Source organism: Phyllostomus hastatus, unplaced genomic scaffold (assembly GCF_019186645.2).
Source record: "Phyllostomus hastatus isolate PE091 unplaced genomic scaffold, TTU_PhHast_1.1 phas_scaffold_46, whole genome shotgun sequence".
NCBI lineage: Eukaryota > Metazoa > Chordata > Mammalia > Chiroptera > Phyllostomidae > Phyllostomus > Phyllostomus hastatus.
Genome location: NW_025334032.1, coordinates 26,116,703 through 26,136,350, shown reverse-complemented (window position 1 = coordinate 26,136,350; position 19,648 = coordinate 26,116,703). Strand labels below are relative to the sequence as shown.

The following is a 19,648-nucleotide window of genomic DNA, read 5'->3' as shown; positions in this document are numbered from 1 at the left end:
CGCACCATGCTAGTTATCCCACGATTTATTGGTAACAGCAGAGGAATCGCAGAGCACAGGGGATCTAACGAAGCTCAAAAGTTATGCTACGGCCCCGAAAAACAGCCTTCAGGAGCCTCTGCATGACAGCGCTGCTGGCATCAGCCAGACTCCTTGTCTTCCCAGAGCCTGCCCTTCCCTGGCACCAAAGGAAAGGGGTCAGGGGGAATATGAAGAGGCCCATGCGGTTCAACTGTGGCCACAGTTGTCCCTTCGTTATCACAGCAAGATTTACTCAGCAGGAGTTCAGTCCGCAACATTCAGAATCCCCAGGAATGAACAGACGTCCCCTGGATGCCCCTGACCCATGGCGGGGCCTGCACGTGGCATTGCGCCCCAGCGCCCGTTGTCTTTCCAGGAGGCCGGCGAGGTCAGAACCAGGAGACGCACAGAAAAGACATGAAATAAGAGATGGGAGCACCGCAGTATTAATACGCATCAGTGGGTCAAGAAATTCGCAGAATTCATCCATCTGAGCAAGGCAGAGGGTTGAAGCCGGGCTGGCCAGAGACGCCATCCACTGTGCCAAACACAAGAGGACTATCGTTGAGGACAGGACTGGCCCAACAGAAAGCCTTTTTATGCGATTCCTTCGGAACCCGAGTCAGCGCTGCCCTCTCAGGCAGGAACCATCCAAACCAAAGGGGGCACCGGGCCTTGACTTTCAGTTTGCTGGCATCCATCTGGTCTGCATTTAACCCAGTGCTTTCATTACAATTGATCTGTGTTCGGCTAAGTTGCAAATTCCTTTTGTGCATGACAGATGTGGTTTGTTGTTTCTTCAGAAAAAATGTGGGTGGGGCGATTCGGAGCTGATTTGAATACCATTGTAGTTGGACACTTACAGAACCTTGTGCCATCCTCCTACAGTCTGAAATGACTAGGACCATGCCTATGTTTTTTAAAAAAAAATGACTATGATTTTTCACTGGCTGATTTGGTTTGAATGAGTAAATTATTTTTATTTCATTGCATTAACTGCCAGAACACTGAATGAGCCGATAACTCCCTAGTGTTGCTGAGCTGCAAAGAACTATTATTCGCAATTGAATTTTTATTGATTTTCTTGTGCTACAATGACTTTTCTAACATAGTAGCATGAAAGGAAATGAGAAAAAGGCCAAGTAGGGCAGGGGGTGAGAAGGGGAGACGGCTGCTTCCCACGGCCTCGCCCCACGTGCACTGCTTATTGGCAGGCTCTGCTGACTCTGGACGATGCTGCTGCTGCTGCTGATGACATGATTTGCAAGTCAGCCCAGTGCCTGGCTCCATCACTTTCCCCTCCTCTTCCCTGCTGATCTTCCTGTCTCCAGTCATTTTTGGCCTTGGCATTCTACGGCACAGCTGAATAGGGCAGCGAGATGGGGAAGGAGCAGAAGTGGGGTGTCACGCTCCACACGGGCCAGGGCGGATGTTTTGTACTATTCACACGCACACGCAAAGTGAGAACGAGCATGTGTTACTCTAACATCGTTGTTGTGCATTTATCCATGTGTTTGCTTTTCCTAGTCGTCTTACCGATTGGAGACCTCCTTGTATATGTGTTTATAATAAACAGTCAGATGAATTTAAATGGAAGCTTCCTCAATCATTTCAGTCAACAAATGTTGGTTGATGAGTAACTACTATATACCATTCCAGGTACTAGAGGCTAGGCAGTGAAGAAAACAGATGAAAATTTTTGTCCTCATGTCCACAGATTCTTATGATGAAAATCAAATTGCAGAAGAATACTTTAGAATTCACTAAAGACTTAAAAATATAGTACTTCTTGCTTCTGTCTTGAACAGACATCCTGGGAGTGAAACTTGCATGATAAAATAAAACAAAGTGCATTTCTTCCCTGGCTTCTGAGTTCATTTGGTCTGGTGAAGAGAAAGAGGATCTTGGCAACTAATAGGAAAGAGAAATCTTTTGAGCATTGTTTTTTCCCCCCAGGTTATAAAAGTAATTCACGTTCATCACAGAAATTTTAGAAACCGTAGAAAGAAATGAAGGTGATAATTAATACACCCATAATCACCCAGTCATAGATCTTTGAAATGTTGAGTGATTTCTCTTTAGGGCTTTGCTATCTCATATATAGTAGTCCCATACCAGGTGCTATTTTAAAATCTTTAAATCATCAATTTTGATGTGTATGTGTGCAATTTGGTTCAGATCCCTAATACCAAACGATGTGACAGTTATTATTTTTCTTCCCCCCATAGGCCATGCGAGTGTGACTATAAGTGAGATCAGAAGGTGGAAATCTATTTATATTCCACCCTCTCGGTGTTTATGAATAGAAGACCAAGTCCAATAAAAGAGTATGCTTATGTGGTATAACTTACGGAAAGAGAGGTAGCGAGGCAAGCATTTTGCAGAGACTTGCAAGAAAGGAACAAGCGAGCATATAGATGTTTAAAAAAATTAAGCCATTAAAAGTCTGATTGAAACAGTAAATGAGGTGTGGTGTGCATTATGCAGGCTTGTGAGCAGCTCCGTCTCGGCTTCCTTGTAACTTTCTCTGAGAAACTTTCCTGGAATCACTCACTAGATTAAGATGGGTCCCACTGTGATACATTTTTACAGAACTGTCTACTTCTCTATCTCCTCGCTCATCTACACACCTCATAATTACTTGTTTAATGTCTCCCCTCCCTGCTGAAACATATGCTGTGGGAGGGCTGGAATGGCCTATGTCAAGTTCAGTGATGTACCCCCACTGCCTGGCAGCATGAGAGAATGAGGGAGGCTGCTGCACATTTACTGAAAACCGGCAGGTAAATTAAGAGGATAGATACCTGCAGAAACAAGTTTTTAATGCTGATGTATCTACTTTTATTTGGAAGTAGATACATTCTATAAAAATCTAATTGCTACATTTGGAGGAAGACAATTCTTACTAAACTATATTAGAGATAGAGGTCTTTCGCTAAAAACTATTTCATTTAGCAATTTATTCAAATACATACTTGCAAAATTTTAAGTATTTTTAATTACATTTTCAGCTTTGACATAATTGTAGACACATTCAGTTGCAAGAAATAATAAAAGGAATCCTATGTACCCAAAGCCTGTTCCTCATAAAAGTAATGTAGTGTAAGGCTGGAGAAATAAAATATCACAGCTGAGGGACTGACGTGGGTGGACACAGTCAAAATATAGAACATTCACGGCATTTCGCAGAATCCTTCATGTTGCCCACTTGTGGGCACATCCACTCCCTTTTGCCTTCACCCCTCCTTAACCCCCGGTTACCATGTGTCTGTTCTTCATTTCTATGTTGTTGTCATTTAAATAATGGTATATAAACATTGACTCATATAGAATGTAAGTTTTGGGCACTGGCTTTTTTCACTCTGCATTATTCTCTGCAGATTCATCTTGGACACAGTCATATACATCAGTGGTTCATATCTTTTTATTGTCTGCATTGTGTTCAATCGTATGAAAGCACCAGGAGGTATTAACCATTGCCGTATTATTAAATATTTAGATTGTTAGCAATTGTTGAGCATCATGAATGGTTTATGCCATATCGCTATACTACAGTTTTTTTCATAGAGCTGTCTACTTATTTTCTTTAAAAATTGTAGAAGTGTAAATTAGTGAATCATAGGAATGGATTCTTTTTAATAGCAATTTTATTGAGATATAATCCATAATACTTGTAATTAATTCACCTAATTCGACTGTACGATTTAATTGTGTTTAGTATATTCTCAGAGCAGTGCAACCATTGCCAGTGTCAGTTTTGGAACACTTTCATTCCACACAAAAGTGAAACTGTTTCCAATAACACTACTGTCTCCCACCGCCTTTCCCCACTGCACCCCCCACCTGGGGCCCTAGGTGGTCACTAATCTACTTTCTGGCTAGATGGATTTGCCTGTTCTGCACATTTTATTTAAATGAAATCATCCAATATGTGGTCTCTTGAGTTTGGCTTCTATCATTTAGCCTGTTTTCCAGATTTATCCATGTTGTAGCATGTATTCACACTGCATTTCCTTTTATTGCCAAATAATGTTCCATTGTATGGATATACCATATATTGTCTGTTCATTCATTAGATGATGAACATATAAGTGAACACGTAAAGTGATTTTGACACGTTTCAACTTCATCTTTGCTCATGTCATTATTTCTAGCAATATGTAAGACTATGTGGTTTCCCATACTCTTTCTACTGCTGGAAATTATTTAAAACAAAGAAACACAAAGCCTGTTTGGATGAGTGAAAGGACATACTGATGCTTTTCAAGTTGACATTTCTTTAATAAATATTGATATTGGTTCTTTTAAATATCTTTGTTAGCCCATTTGTGTTTCTTTTGTAAATTTTGTTTCCCTGCGCCTTTGCCATTTTATTTTAGGATGTTTCTCCTTCTCACTTTGCCTCATAAGTGCCCTTTCTCTATTAAGGCTAATAAGACTCTGCCTGCAATTTTGCTTATAATGTTTTAGATAAAACCAATTTTTAATTTTGACAGTATCAGCCAGTCAGTACCTTTAGTGTTTGTTCTTCCTTCAATTTTAGCTTCAGAAAGGCCTTCCCCAACCTGAGAGCCAATAAATATTTTCATATCGCTGTGGTTCTGTGTAGAAAGTATTTTGATTAAGGTGGGATTTATTTTGGTTATAAAATAAGACATAAATCTAACTTTATCTTTTTCTCCAAAAGGGCATGCGAATACCTTTTCCCACTTAATTGATGTCACTTTTTATCATACACTAACTTACTGTTTTTGATTGTCTTTTTAAAAATGCTCAGTTTATAACTAATTTGTATATCTGATTTATGACAGACCACACTTTTCCTCCTCATGGCTTTGCAGCAGGATTTAGTAATGTAAGTGACCTTTATTAAGTGAATTATGCTTCCAGTGCTCTTAAAAGAATTTGGAATATATTAGCATTTTATTCTCACAAACACTATAATAGGAATTATTATTCTCATTTTATGGATGATGAAACTGGGGCAAAAAGAGATAAAGGTACTTGTTGAGGCGTTAGTAAGTCCCAGCCCCAGAATTCAACCAGATATTCAAGGCTCCAGCCCCACCCTTTTCAGTGGTTTGCAATACTGCCCAGAGCCTTTGTGGAACACAGGAGCTAGCAGTTTAAGTGTTTGTTGTTTGGCCCTGGCTGGTGTGGCTCAAGGGGTTGTAGCTTCGATTCCCAGCCTAGGACACATGCCTGGGTTGCAGTCCCAGTCCCCAGTAGGGGGCACAAGAGGGGCAACCACACACTGACGTTTCTCCTGTTTCTCCTTCCCTTCTTTAAAAATAAGTAAATCAAATCTTTTTTTAAAAATAAATGTTTATTGTTTGTTATTTATTATGCATATTCATGATGTTAATGCATTTCTCTTTCCAGACTTTTTGGATTATTACATAAATATTTGTACATATAATAAAAAGTATTCAGATTTATACCTAACTGATTTTCATTGCCTACTTCCAGGTTTTTTTAAACCACGACTTCCAATTAGTTTATTATTTTGAGTGCCTTTTCATTATGTATTTTATTTTAAAAGACATTTTCAGGAAACATGTGAGGATTATTAAAATTTCTTGGCTTGATCGTGTTTAGACTATTGTCAGTTTGCTCATGAATAGTAACTTGTTTGGGACTAGAAGAGTAGTGCCCATGTTTTTTCCTAAAAATCAAAACAGCCCTGACCTTGTGGCTCAGTTAGTTGGATGTCATTCAAAGAGGCAAAAGGTCGCTGGTTTGATTCCCGGCCAGGGCACATGCCTGGGTTGCCGGGTTGGTCCCCGGCCAGGGCACATACGAGAGGCAACTGGTTAATGTTTTTCTCACACATCGATGTTTCTCTCCCTCTCTTTCTCCCTCCCTCCCCCTCCCTCTCAAAATAAATAAACTCTTAAAAAATAGATTTGATTAATTATACTCTGGTATACATTAATACAGAAAAAAGCTCTAGTCATAACCTGATTATTTTTTTATTGTCAGTTACTTTTTTTGAGAAAATATTGAGGTATATTTACCAAATAACATTGTGTAAGGTGGTATAATATGATAATTACATATGTTCCTATTGTGATTACCACAATAATGCTAATTAACTTTTTCATTACATCATGTTACACTTTTTTTGTAGTGAGAACATTGAACACCTGCTCTCTCGGTACCTTTCACGTATTTAATACGGTGTTGTTCACTGCAGCCACCACGCTGTACCTTAGGGCTCCAAACGTACTCCTCTTGTCCCTGGAAGGTTTTACCTGTCAGTCAACATCTCCCATCTCTCTCCCCGCCCAGCCCCCGGCAGGCAGTCACCAACGTACTCCTTGTCTGTAGTAATGCAGCTTCTTTAGAGCCCACACACATGTGAGATCATTCAGTGTTTACCTTTCTCTCTCTGGCTCACTTCACCTACCACAGTGCCTTCAGAGTCCATCTGTGTTGTGGTAAAAGGCGCTAAATCACATCCCTGTGTGTGTGTGTGTGTGTGTGTGTGTGTGTGTGTGTGTGACATTTTCATCCATCTGTGGACACTTAAGTTGTTTCCATGTCTTTGTGAATAATGCTGCAGCACAGAGGTGCAGATATTTCTTTGAGATAGTGATTTCATTTCCCTCAGATACGTATCTAGAAATGGGATTGCTGGATCATATGGTAGTTCTATTTTACATTTTTAAGGAAACTTCGTACTGTTTTTCACATTGGCTATACCAGTTTATATCCCCACCAAGAGTGTGTAAGAATTCTTTTGTTTGGCGCTTTTTTTTTGAGATTTTATTTATTCATTTTTAGAGAACAGGAAGGGAGGAAGAGAAGGAGAGAAACATCAATGTGTGGTTGCCTCTTGCACACCCCCTCCTGGGGACCTGGCCCACAACCCAGGCATGCGCCCTGCCTGGGAATCGAACCAGGACCCTTAGGTTCACAGGCTGGCACTCAGTCCACTGAGCCACACCAGCTGGGGCCGTAAGAATTCTTTGTCCTCTACATCTTCACCAGCACTTACTTCTTGTTTCTTGGATGAAAGAATAGTTATTCTAACAGGAATGAAGTTATATCTAACTGTGGGTTTGATTTGCATTTCTTTGGTGATTACTGATGTTAAGCACATTTTCCTGTACCTGTTGGCCATTTGTATGTCTTCTTTAGGGGGAGAAAAGTCTATTCAGGTGCTGTGTCCTTTTTAAAAATGAGACTGTATTTTTCCTATTGAGTTGAATGAGTTTCTTATATATTTTGGATATTAACTCTTTAACAGATACATGATTTGGAAATTCTTTCTCCCATTCTGTATGTTGCAGTTTCACTTTGTTGGTCTTTTGCTGTGTAGAATCTTTTCAATTTGATAGTCATGCTATTTTATTTTTGCTTTTGTTCATTGTGCTTTCAGGGTCATATTAAAAAAAAATTGTTGTCAAGACCAATGTCAAAGAACTTTTCCTATGTTTTCTTCTAGGAGTTTGATGTTTTAGGTCTTACATTAAAGTCTTTAATTCATTTTGAATTATTTTTTATGAATGGTGTAAGCTAGGGGTCCCATTTCATCCATTTGCATATGAATATCCAGCTTTTACAACATCATTTATTGAAGAGACTGTTATTTTCTCATTTAATACACTGGCTTCCTTGTCAAATATTACTTGACTGTCTATTTGATGGTGTGTTTCTGGAATCTTAACTCTGTTTCATTGGTCAATGTATCTGTTTTTATGCCTGTACCATGCTGTTTTATTACTAAAGCTTTGTCTTCACGTTTGAACCAGGAAGCCTCTGGTTTTCTTTTTTTCTGAAGTGTCTTCTGTGGTTCCATGTGAATTTTAGGACTTTTTCTTGGCGTTTCTGTGAAAAATTGGAGTTTTAATATTGGAATTTTGCATTGAATCTAAAGATGGCTTTAAATAGTATGAAAATTTTACCAGTATCAGTTCTTCCTGTCCATGAAATTGTTTGTTGCTTCTATTTGTTCATTTACCACAAAGAAACCTGTAAAATTATTAGTTTTAATTTTCCTTGATTATGTTAAAATTCAAAATTTCAACTATGATACACCTAGTGTCTTTCTTTTTCTCTTTAAAACTATTTTGCCATGTATTGAAGGACCACTTTTCAGCTCAGAGAATAATAATTATTATTAAATTGATGATCGTATCTTTCAGCTTGTCTCCTAAAATGTCTATTATATCTAATACTGTTATTTTTCTATCTCAATTTCATCTTTTGTTATTTCTTTCATCTTGTTTTCTGGCTCATTCATTATTTTATGAATGATGATAAAATATGATTATGATAAGATGATTATTCTTCTCTTAGCTCACTTAGTCAACGTGTATTTTATTAAGGACCTGCCCCAGGTCTGGCGTTCACTAGGAGCTGGGAATACAGGGGGAGCATCTCAGGCATGAAGTCCGCCTGCGTGGAACTTCGATCTCGTGAGGAAAGCAGATCTGGAGTAGGCAATTGTAAGACCTGTAGGAGAGGGAATTTCTTAAGCTGGGATTTGTTCTCTGTCTCCCCTCTGTCCAACCACTGGTCCGTGGATTGTGAAGTTGGGGCGGGGAACCCGGCTTCCTGGGGGTTTCCATTCATCAGGGGCCCCGGGGAGACTGGCCAGGGGGAGAGGGAAGAAGGACGCTTCTTCCTGTTCATTTCCTGTCCCTGAGTCGCCCTCCCAGCAGAGTTTCTTCATTTTGGAAATGGTAGTTGCTTCTTATTTCCAGCTTATTTTTTTCACGTGCTTCCAGAACTGTATGCTTTCTCGGGCTCCCTAGAGGTGCCAGCACCAGGCTGGTGGGCAGTCCTCCTTCAGAGGTTCGGGGCTTGACTCCGTAAGTTCTGAGGCGCCAGCTGCAACACTAGCCTCTCCTTGGACGTTTGACTTCTCTCCGAGCTTCCAGGTTCTGCAACCCCAAGTTCTCCTCTTTGTTCTGGAGTGGGGCCGGCCTCTAGCAGTTTCTCTTTCGCCCTGTATATTTCTCCAGGTCTTTACATTAATATTTTCTGTTAAACAACTGGTGTGCTTTGTTTTCCTGCCTGGATCCCGACTGATCCACCTGTCTTCTGTTTCATCCGTGTTCTGCAATATTCAGCGTGCTGTTTACTATGTCTCTGATAGATGTATTACTAATTCAGCAGGGTTTTTTCCTGCTTAGTGGCAGTTTCCTTGATCTCAGATGTTTTCCTATTTATAACTCCCTACTCTAGATTCTCGGTTGCTATTTCCTTTTGACTTTAAAGAACTTAAATTACATGTTATTTAAAAATGCCTCATGTTACTTATCTTAAGAAGAAGCCATTTAATTGCAGTTGTATGGTTTGTCTTCTTCGTTTGTATAATAATTCTTTTTATGTGGCTGGGGATGTTTTCCCTACTCTTAGCAGTTGCCTAGGTTCCCATGTGCGTCTTTCAAGCCTCGGGACTGACATAGGTGCGAGAAGTATTTAGTCTCCTGCTAGAAACCAGTCAGGTTAGGTGACCGCTGGTGGGAATCCCAGGTACCATTGGAAGCATTTACATCTGAGCCTAAGAGTTTATTTCCATAATTTTTATTGTATTCAGTAGCTGGTTAAATTTTGTCTGGCGTGTTCGCCGTGGAAGTCAGCAACATCGATATCCTGCCGCCAGCACGCAGTGCAGGGCCAGTCCTGGTGATATGTGGGTTTCTCACTTGGTGTGACATCGAGCACATGAATGGCTGCCTGTCAGGAGTTGGATCCAGACATGTGACACGCCAGGAGTTCCCTGACCCTCTCCTCCATGGCCTCCAGCCTTTGTATCTCCCTATTGGCGGGTGGTAGGTGATGTGCTTCTTGCTGGAACTCTCCAGTGATCTCAGATGTCAGCTGGGAAGAGCAAGAGGGTGGTGGGTCCTTGCTTCAAACCGATCCTGGCTGCGTGAGATCTACTAGCAATTTCCCAGTTTCTTCCTTACAGATGATAATACACTTTCCAATATCCCAGTGTCAACACAGGGCTTTCTTTTTTTATATGCATAATAATTATCTATTTATCAAACTGGTTTTCTGTGCTTCATCTGGTTGAATACCGATTATTTGCCGTTGTCAATGTGCAATCTTCATTTGGCACCACTGAGTGAGCCTTCCTTTAAAAAGCAAAACATGCGGGGAGGAGGAGTGGCAAACACAGAAAACGAAATTTGCCACAAAAGCGCAATCCTTTCCACTAGTAAACCAGGATCTCCTGTTAGTCACTGTCCCTACATGACAAGACTAATTTTAATATAGCCCTGATCAATACATGAGCTGTGTGGAAAAGGGATTTTTGACTCAAAGATCTCTTGGCTTTGGAGAGCAAAGGAGAATTTGTGGTGAGATTTCTTTTCTTATCCTTGGATTTCCTCACAGCCCCTTCATTCACAGTTCGCCGTCAGTCACGTGGCCGTGGCCTTCGTCACACTGGGAGTCAGGAATTCTGAATCGTCAGGGCTGGGCCAGGGTGCCGATCTCCAGCGGAAGGGAGCCGGCTTTTCAGTTTGGGGGAAGGCCGAGAAATGAGAAGATAAATCCTGCCAGCTGCCTGCAGTGCGAGACTTTTTAGGATCTTCCGTCTCATATGTACTCATGAAGATCTCTGAAATATATAACACCACTGACAAAAGACATTGGTTGCCTCTGGGAAGGAAAACATTAAGAGTAAAATTCAAAAGAAAGCGCACACATGGATGGCTGTGCTTGTTATTCATCGAGAGTTTTTGACTTGCTAAAAGCAAGCTTAATGTATTTATAAAATTTATAAAGATGTAACTGATTCTGGAGCTCTGCTCTTTACAGGGAACATATTTCATGTTATTGTAAGCACTGAAGAAAATTAAATCAATAAATCTACAGCCTGTAATTTGAGATACTCAATTGAAGAAAAAGACCTGGTCAGGGAGGGAGGGGGATCCTTTGCATCCAGGAGGACTGGTGAAACTCTCTCTGCTCTGCTCTCCCAGGCTTCCGAGAGACTGCAAGGATTTAGCTGGTGCTGTACAATTATCCAAGTGTTGTTATTACACCTCAAAGGAAGCAAAGGTCAACTGCTCTGTTGTTAATGAAGCATAGGCTCAAGTGGACAGCCATGCAAATGAAGACCTTTCTGAACTGCCCATGCGTCCTTTTGCCTAAGAAAGCCTGGCTGGTTAGCAGACAGCCTGGGTGTCTGGAAGCTTGGTGAATTTTTTCCCCATCACCGGCAGGCACCGTGACCACGGGCAAGCCAATTAACCTCTCCAGGCAGCTCCCTTCCATGTGTAAAAGGTTAATAGTGCAGCTTGTTTGCAAAGTGCCTCAAGCCTTCCATAAAGGGCACCGCACAAATACCCAGCATTTGTGTTTGGAGGGCATTGTGTTTTTTAATTATATGTTTGATTGGGTAGATTATAGACTTTGTTGTGGTTCGATGTGGCCCCTTTTCCCTGGTTACAAATAAAAGACCAATAGGTGATCTCACTCTATTATCATCTTCTAGAACCTGCTAGAAGGTTAAGGGAATGGCAGGGGTTACAGATTAATAATGTATTATTTACTTAATAAAAAAATATCACATGCATCTCAACTGCATAATAGCTGTGGATGGCAATTTGTTAGGCCAAGGGTTTCATCTGTTGCTAAGCAGATAATGCTGGCAGACTCATGAAATGATGAGTTTGGTTCTTTCTGCTTCCCAGTAAATCTTTTATCCTTCTCATCAATATGGAGCATTAGGAACAGTTTTGTTAAGGTTTATTTCAAATGCACTTGTGCGTATTTGGGAAATTGATTCTCTCACTGTAGAAATCCTGAAACAAGTGACTTTTTGGTGTGTATTTAGGTCATGGCAGTAAGCTCACTATTTTACTGTATTTGGAGCAAATGTGAACAATGCTGGCCCCAGAGCTGAGTGTCCTCTCTCTCCCACTTCTTCACAGATTTACGGAAGAACTTCGAGCAAGATCCGCAGGGGAGAGAGGTTCCCATCGAAGGCATGATCGTGCTGCACTGCCGGCCGCCAGAGGGAGTCCCTGCTGCCGAGGTGAGACAGACGCCTGGGGCCAGGCCTGTTCCCAGGAGGGAGGGCGGAGTCCCATGTGGTCGTACGTGTTAAGTGGAAGAGCCTGTGGCTGGCGTTCTTGCTGTCTGGACCCAGATGAGAAGGACGGTGAAGGAATTGTGAAGGCAATAAGTTGGAAGAGGAAATTGCCTCTTGACTACTGTTGGTTGACACTAAGCTTTTGCTAGGCAGCCCGGATAGGATCTGGTCTGTGTTCTTGCTCTTAGTGACCTCCGATCACGTAGGTGGCACCCTCTGTGTCCCCAGTCGGGGACTTTGGACACTCTGACATGCACGTGGCTTATGGATCAGTCTGAGCCTTCATGAGCAAGGTCATGTGCGTTAGTGCCCAGGGAAGGAGGGAGGCCCTGGCGCCACAGAGTTTCAGTGGTGTTTGCAGGGGCTCATTCTTCCTTTGCTCATGGAACATTCGGCGCGTGTTTATCACGTGTTAGGCACTGTGCCGACGTGATGTGAAAAGTGATGGAGCCACTGGTCTGCGATCTGTTCTTCTTTCATTGCAGGTGAGGCATCTAGCATGCTGAGTCACTGGGTTTTGTTTTTACTTTTATTTTTTGCATGTTTTCTGGCACATCTGTCATATTGCTAGACTAGAACTATCAGTAATAGGACACTAGGGTAATAGGGAAGGCTTCCTAAACCTTCCAGTCACTATTGAAAGATGTTCTGATGAGCAAGGAACACAGTTGCGAAGGCAGTTTTGGTGGGGGCAGGGTTCACGCAGAGCGACAAGGGATGCTTAGTACAATGGGAAGCTTAGAAACATAGGCCTGAGCTGAGCATTACAGAGTTACGGCTTTGCTCTGGGAAGCTAGGAAACTGTCCTTAGAGCTGTGGATTATTCCCTGAGAAGAGGAGGTATTTTAAAAAACCAAATAAACAATACAATAGGAGACTCCGCTTCACATTTTAGCTAAAGCTGCTGTGGGATTTCATAGTTGAACAGACAGAGGAGCAGAAAAATGAAGGGGAATGAGGAGACACACACCGGCATATCGAGGCGGAACGCATGCTGGGTGGACAGCATCCAAAGTTCAGATGATTCAGGGAAACGCAGTAAACGGGCTTGAAAATTAAAGTGAACATTCCATGTGTGGTATGAAATGATTAGAGAGGAAAATGCTTATTTTTTTGGATTCCGATTTGATGTGAAACAAAGGTATTTGATATTTGAAAGGTATTTTCCTTTTTCTTTTTTTTATTTTTCTCGGCTGCCACCCTGTTTTTTCCAGTGTGCCCCAGGTCCCCGAGCAGGCGGCGGGCAGCGGGGTGCTCGGTGCGCAGGTGAGCACTCCCGGAGTCTCACTTGGGCATCCGCAGTGCACTGCACTCGCTACCCGTCTCTCAGAGTCCCCACCTGCAGGTGCTTCATGCATCAAAATGTCTTGCCCGTGTCACACCGGCTGTGCCTACAGGCAGGCAGCCTCCAAGCCTGTGCTGGGTCACCGCCGTCAACTCGGGCAGCACATGAGAGCCATGAAACAGGGACAGAGGTCATGTTTTTATTAGACACCTGCCTGTGGGAACCTAATGTTCTCAGATGTCTAGTCATCAATTCTTACAGCTGGAAGAGAACTTTGATATTTACCTGGCACAGCCTTTGCATTTTAAAAGCAAGAAAACTGATGCTCAGATCAATGACCTACAAAAGGTCTAGCAGCCATTTAAGGGCTAACTGTGTTCAAAATCTTTAAAAACTTCCTCGATCCACTCAAGGTAATATTTCTGTTCTTTCGGTACCTTTTGTGGCCCAGCATAATCTGGCCTGCTGCTACCTCTGACCTCATGCTCTGCTACTCTGCATCTGAGCCCCCTAGGCCACACCGGCCCCCTCACTCCCCCTCCGGTGCACCAGCCGTGCGTGGACCTCAGGCCCTTTGCACATGATGGCCCCTCTGCTACAACGTTCTTCCCCAGCTGTTGCGTTGCTCAGATATCACCTGCCCTGCGAGGCCTGCTCTGGGCACTTTATTGAATGTGTTGTATATGTTCAAGCTCTCTTCTCAGCATTCTGTTTTCTCCTTAGCTCTTATCACAAACATACTGTCTTTACTTTGCTTATTTTCTGTCTATGCCACTAGAATGTAAGCTTCATGAGGGACATTTTTGCTTATTTTTTCTCTCGCTGTATCCCAAGAAAGTAAAACACTACTTCTCATATTCAGGTGCTGAATAAATATTTTGTTGAGCATGAATGAAAAGTAGTTTTCTGTATTGATGAACATTTGAGGTTATACCAGAGCCTGTCCCAGACAAAACTGTGAAATCCATTAGACTTTTATTTTGTTGTTTTTTGCCCATCCTGATACTAGCAAGTGAGTAAAACATTCTCTACCTGCTCTTTGAAGACATAAATAAAAAATAAACAAGTAAGTAAGTAAAAGAACAAAGGAAAGAACTGTGAAGGATGCACAGTCTGGTAAGATAATAGCCAAAGGGGACAGTATGCCTTGGTGTGTAAATGCATCCATGAGTGTGCATGCAGGCATAAACACACCGATACCCACACCCCTGTGCACACACACAGCACAGTCTACACACACACACACACACACCCATGCCCACACCCATTCCTATACACGTACACACACATACACCCCTATACACACACCCATCCAAACACCCATGTACACTGTGAGCAGCTTCCTGGAGGCTGTGGGACATTTATGAATCACAGGACGTCAAGGCTCTTCAGGGCGGTGGTTGGTAGCGGGGATTCCAGGGGTGTGGGCTAACCTCCAGGAAGTCAGCAGTATTCTATCTGTCCAGTTACTTGGGAAAGGCTGAACTTGGGTTGAACTTGGAAACAGCTCTTTGCATATCCCTCCACATTTCTTGACCCTGTTCTCGAAGGCAAATGAGTTCAGCCTGTTTATTCAACTCATCTTCCATCTTCATTCGCTTCTAATGGTGCTTTTCAGCTGTAACCACAAGAACAGAACAGGACGTGAAAATCTTCCAGTAGCCACCCAAGCAAGTGTCACTGAAAAAATATTTGGGAGAGTCGGTGAACAGGGGAGAGAGAGCACAATGCAGACATCTCCAAAAGAAAGGATATTTTGTTCTCTGGTGCCTACCCTCCTGTCAGATTTCCAAACTGCAGGCTTCCCTCTCTTTATTAGCTCCCTTGGGCTGCTGTTACAAATTACCACAAACTTGATAGCTTAAAACAATAAAAAACATATTCTCTCACAGTTTTGGACACCTGAAGTCAAATCAGGATGGAGGCAGCACTAGTTCTTCCTGCGGGCTCTCAAAGATGATGCTTTTCGATGCTTTTCTCTCCATTTCTGGTGGGTTTTGGCAGCGTGTGGTGTCCCTTGGCTTGTAGACACATCACCCCAGTCTCCGCCTCGGTCTCCATGCGGCATTCTTCTCTCTGTGGGTCTGAATTGCCCTCTTCTTATGAGGACACAAGTCATCAGATTTGGACCAACCCAAGTCCAGTATGGCCTCATGTTGATATCCTGGGTCACAGTCCGCCTGCAAAGGCCTCATTGCCAGAGAAGGTCACATGCGCGGGCTCCACGTGGACGTGAAATCAGGGGACGCCATGTTCCCACTAATGCACTTCTTATTCTCCACTTCACAGCACACAACTTTTTTCATTTTAATCCCGCGTAAGTTTTAGGAGTCCATTTCAGAGTTGGGCGGACTAAAATTAAAGAGGGCCATTCTGATGAATACCAGGAGCTGGAGGCTGGTTTAAAAATACGAGTTCTGAGCCAAGACAGGGAAAAGGCTTTGTTCTCCACTTTATATTTGTGGATGGATACGAAGTGCTTCAACTGCGCTGTGGAATGAGCTATTGTGGAGCCCTAACAAGCATTTATAGCATCGTCTTAATGCAGGCAAGCGTCCCAGTTCTAAACACTTGAGTTATTTTGGAATTTCAATTATTTATGAGTTGGTATTACCTGTATCTGTGCACCAATATTTACAGCTCCTTCCGTTTCAGCAATAGCCTGCACCGTAGTTATCACCACCCACATCTGAGGTGTTGTGGAAGGGAAGGCAGGAGAGCAGAAAGCCGAGAGCGTGGAAAGGGGAGGGGAGGGGGGACGGCAAGGGAAAACATTCTTAACCTTGCACAGTCGGCGTCTCCCAGGCAGAGACACCTGCCAGTGCCTGTCGTGTGGTCCTCAGCTCACAAAACGTCTGTCTCTGTGCTCGCTCTCTTCACAGTCATGTGAGGACCCTCCAGGTAATGCCTCTTCGGTGTGACAGTAATTGGGGACTGTGCTCGGAAATCGATCAGTTGTGTAATTGTCACTGTGAAGCGTTATCAGTCATCTTCCCCGGGTGAGCCGCCTCACCCTGTCCACTGTGCCGCTTGGTTCCCTTTCTACCTGCCTCCTGGGGTGGCCCATGGGGCATCCCTGGAAAGGATGGTGGCTCACGGGGCACTCGGTTTTCTCCTGCAGTGGCCTAGGTGGTCTCCTGCTTGACACATTGAAAGGCACGTCAAGGCCAAGTTCAAGTCTTGTGGAAAGTCTTGTTTTCACAAGACCCGTACAATTGTCTTCTCGCTTTAAGACAAGGCTTGGAAACCAACTCATCCACCTGAGCAGAGAAGGTGGTCGGTATAAGAATAGAGCTGCCACGTACAGAACGCCCCCTGTGCCAGGTGCTGTGTTCAGTGATTTCTGTATGTGATTTCGTTTAATTTGCGGAGATCCTAGAAAGCTGTTGTTGTTTCCACGTCCATCTTACAGGGACTTGTCCAAGCTCTCAGGTCGCTAGGAAGCCAGTCTAGCCTTAAAGCTCAAATCACCTCTTTCTTTAACAGTTTTTGTTTGTTTTTAATGAGACTGTGGGTTTCATTGGTTTCTCCAAGCCTTTTGGAAGCTTGGGAGCCCCTAGGCCAGTGACAGCTTATGTGTTTGCTGTAGTTATAGTGTCTGCCAGTACACCCTTAGAAATAGAGATTTTAGCATTAGAATCTCTTCTCACTAATGTGGCTAATCTTAAACCTGCTGCAAATTCTGTTTCTTTATTGGAAACAGATAACATCGTGATGAAACTCAGAGCAGAGCACTGGGAGTAGAGGCCTTGGGAGTGGAGGGGCTCAGGGAGCCGACAGCAGGACATCTGTGGACCCTGTGGTCCGATGAGCCAGGAGCCCGGGCTCGCTGCTATCCTAGGGGACGGGAGGGGCAGGCTGTCTGAAGTTTCGGAGAGGAGGTCACAGGGGTGAAGAAAGGGGGCATATAAAATGGAGGGAAGGTAAGAAGACTGAGGGTGAGTGGTCTCTACCGCATTACAGTGTTCCTACCTTTGGCCATGGCCCTGACATACCTCGTCTTGAAGGGCCCCGTTTGTATTCAGATAAATGTCTACCAGTGTCTGCCGCAGGGTTCACTTCCATGCTGTCCATCAGTGGGGGAGGGAAATGGTAGAACGAGAACTGAGGATTGCTGCTATGGCACAGTGCGGGGAAAGGATGAAATTTGGAGCCAAACAGACCCAGGGTCAAACCCTGCCCAGCACACAGAAACACTGTCCTCTAGCAATTTGCTAGCCGCTCTGAACCTCAGGTGCCTCATCCAAAGTGGAAATGATACTTTTCTTGTGCAGCTGTTGGGCGTCAAAGGGAAAACAACTTCAAGAATATGTAAAACGCTCAGCACAGTTTCTAATAGTAAATAAATAGTAGAGATTATTGTGATTTCGGTTCTTCTTCTTCCTCTTCTAAAGTTTCGCGAAACTTCGATTCTCAAACAAAGATGCAGGACCCTATCATGGCTGGGGAACTAGATAAAAACTCAAGCTCTTGCAATGTCCAGCACGTGTTCAGCCTCATGAAGAAGTGGGTGCTGCGAAAACCAACCGTCCTCACAGCCTCTCCTGCGTGCGCCCTCTGTTCTTGCCCTTCAAGGTCATCAAAGGACAAAGACACTTAGCAAAAAGCTTCCTGCTTCCCTCTCTTATAATCTAGCACGTGGAAGAAATAGTTACTGACAGAAGCTGGTGACTATCAATATTTATTTGTTTATCCAATTTATTTATTTATTTATCCCATTAAAGAGTCTTATGAATGGTAGTGGTATTGTTAATATGAACACTTTCCAAAAAATATCCATGAACTTGAAGATCCTCACCAGACTCATATAGATACTGGTTTGGATGAATTAATAGTTCACGTACTTTTTCTACAATACCTGAAATGTGAATGGATGATAGTTCAAGTTTTTCTAAACTGTGCAAGCTCCTTCTGTAGCTAGACAGACTAGAACACGTTTGTTACTACAGATACTTTTAACCTTAACCTTGGGGCAGTTCTAACTGAAGACAGCAACTTCAGTGTTTGACTCTTATTGTTTAGCTAAAACCAATTTGTTCTTTTCAAAACAATTCATTATCCCGCACTGCACTATTTTATACTCCCCAATTAAATGGAAAATCTATCTTTCATAAAAGTTAGAAGTTATGTCCAATGAAAATCCGACATTGTAATGGTTTTCCACAGATTAAAATTGTAGACTTCTCAATAAACCCTGATTTACTGATGTTGGCTATAAAATGGTTATTGCTGTTAATAAACCCTATAAATCTTAACAGGTTATATTTGCCTTGGACAATAAAACTTGCCATAAAGGCTTAGTGTCTGAGGCTAATTTTGCTCACATCAAGGTAAACAGCCTTCTCAAAATAATTCCGTGTCTTTGAGAATTAAGGCCCCAGAGCTAAGAAACTGACAGATTCTGGCCTTGAGCCAGTACATGCTAGGCACTGTTTTTATCTCTCCAAGGAGTCAAGACAGAGCTGGAGTTGGAAAACTGGGGAAGGTCATGGACCTGCAGAGTGGGTTAGGAGAAGGTTCCTTTCTTTCCGTTTCCACCGTGTGAGTTCCGTCATTGACGGGTCACTAGACCCGAATGCTTTTCTATTTTATAAAGTGTGCCAGGGTCAGATGAGTGTTAGTGGCCAAATTATTGGGGAGGGAGGGGTGCAGAGGTTGGATTGAGATCATTTTCCTTTTAGATGTCCTTGTGGAAAGCGAAGACTTTTTTTAGAAGCTCTATTAATCTTGTTAGACTTGGTGGACATTTGTCATGTTTTCTAACTTGTGGGTAATTTCTTTGTCAATCTTGCCTCAAGATAAAAGCCAGAAAACCCTTTTCTCGTCGTCTTTGTGGTTAGGCCCCAATGACGAGGTGTTCCCGCACAAGGTGGGATGAAGAGGTGAGTGGGGGGGGCAATGTTTGTGTGGGGACCCTCCTCTGGAGAGGGCGGTGGTGGAGGTGCCAGCCCTTGGTGGCAGCGGGAAGAACAGGCATCTCTCCCAGGTCTCATGGTTGTGAGCCATGTGACATTTCTTGGATTGTGAGGGTGTTGCCAAATGACTGTCCCCTTCCCAACAGAGTCGCTGGACATTGTTTCTGGCTGCTTGGTGACGGGGCCTGGCCCCCTGGCCTTCCCAGAGGTTTGGGGCACCATTTTGTAATAAAGCCCTTTCCTGCCTAAAGCAGCTGGAGCAGCGTTTGCTGTGGGCAATGAAGGACCCTGCCCGTGACCATGCCTGTGGCCAATATCTAAAAGTGGCCATTGGAACAAATCAAGACACTCGGAGCTAAAGGCCAT

General features: G+C 43.1%; 1 protein-coding gene across 4 annotated transcripts in view; it reads left to right on the top strand.

The window, feature by feature from the left end:
- Nucleotides 1–19,648, top strand: part of UNC5D (unc-5 netrin receptor D) — a 484,491-nt gene that overhangs the window by 292,215 nt on the left and 172,628 nt on the right. For all 4 annotated transcript variants that reach the window (XM_045821390.1, XM_045821389.1, XM_045821388.1 and 1 more), the window contains exon 4: nucleotides 11,922–12,025. In XM_045821390.1, coding sequence (XP_045677346.1) covers nucleotides 11,922–12,025 — 104 coding nt within the window. The remainder of the gene's footprint in view (nucleotides 1–11,921; nucleotides 12,026–19,648) is intronic.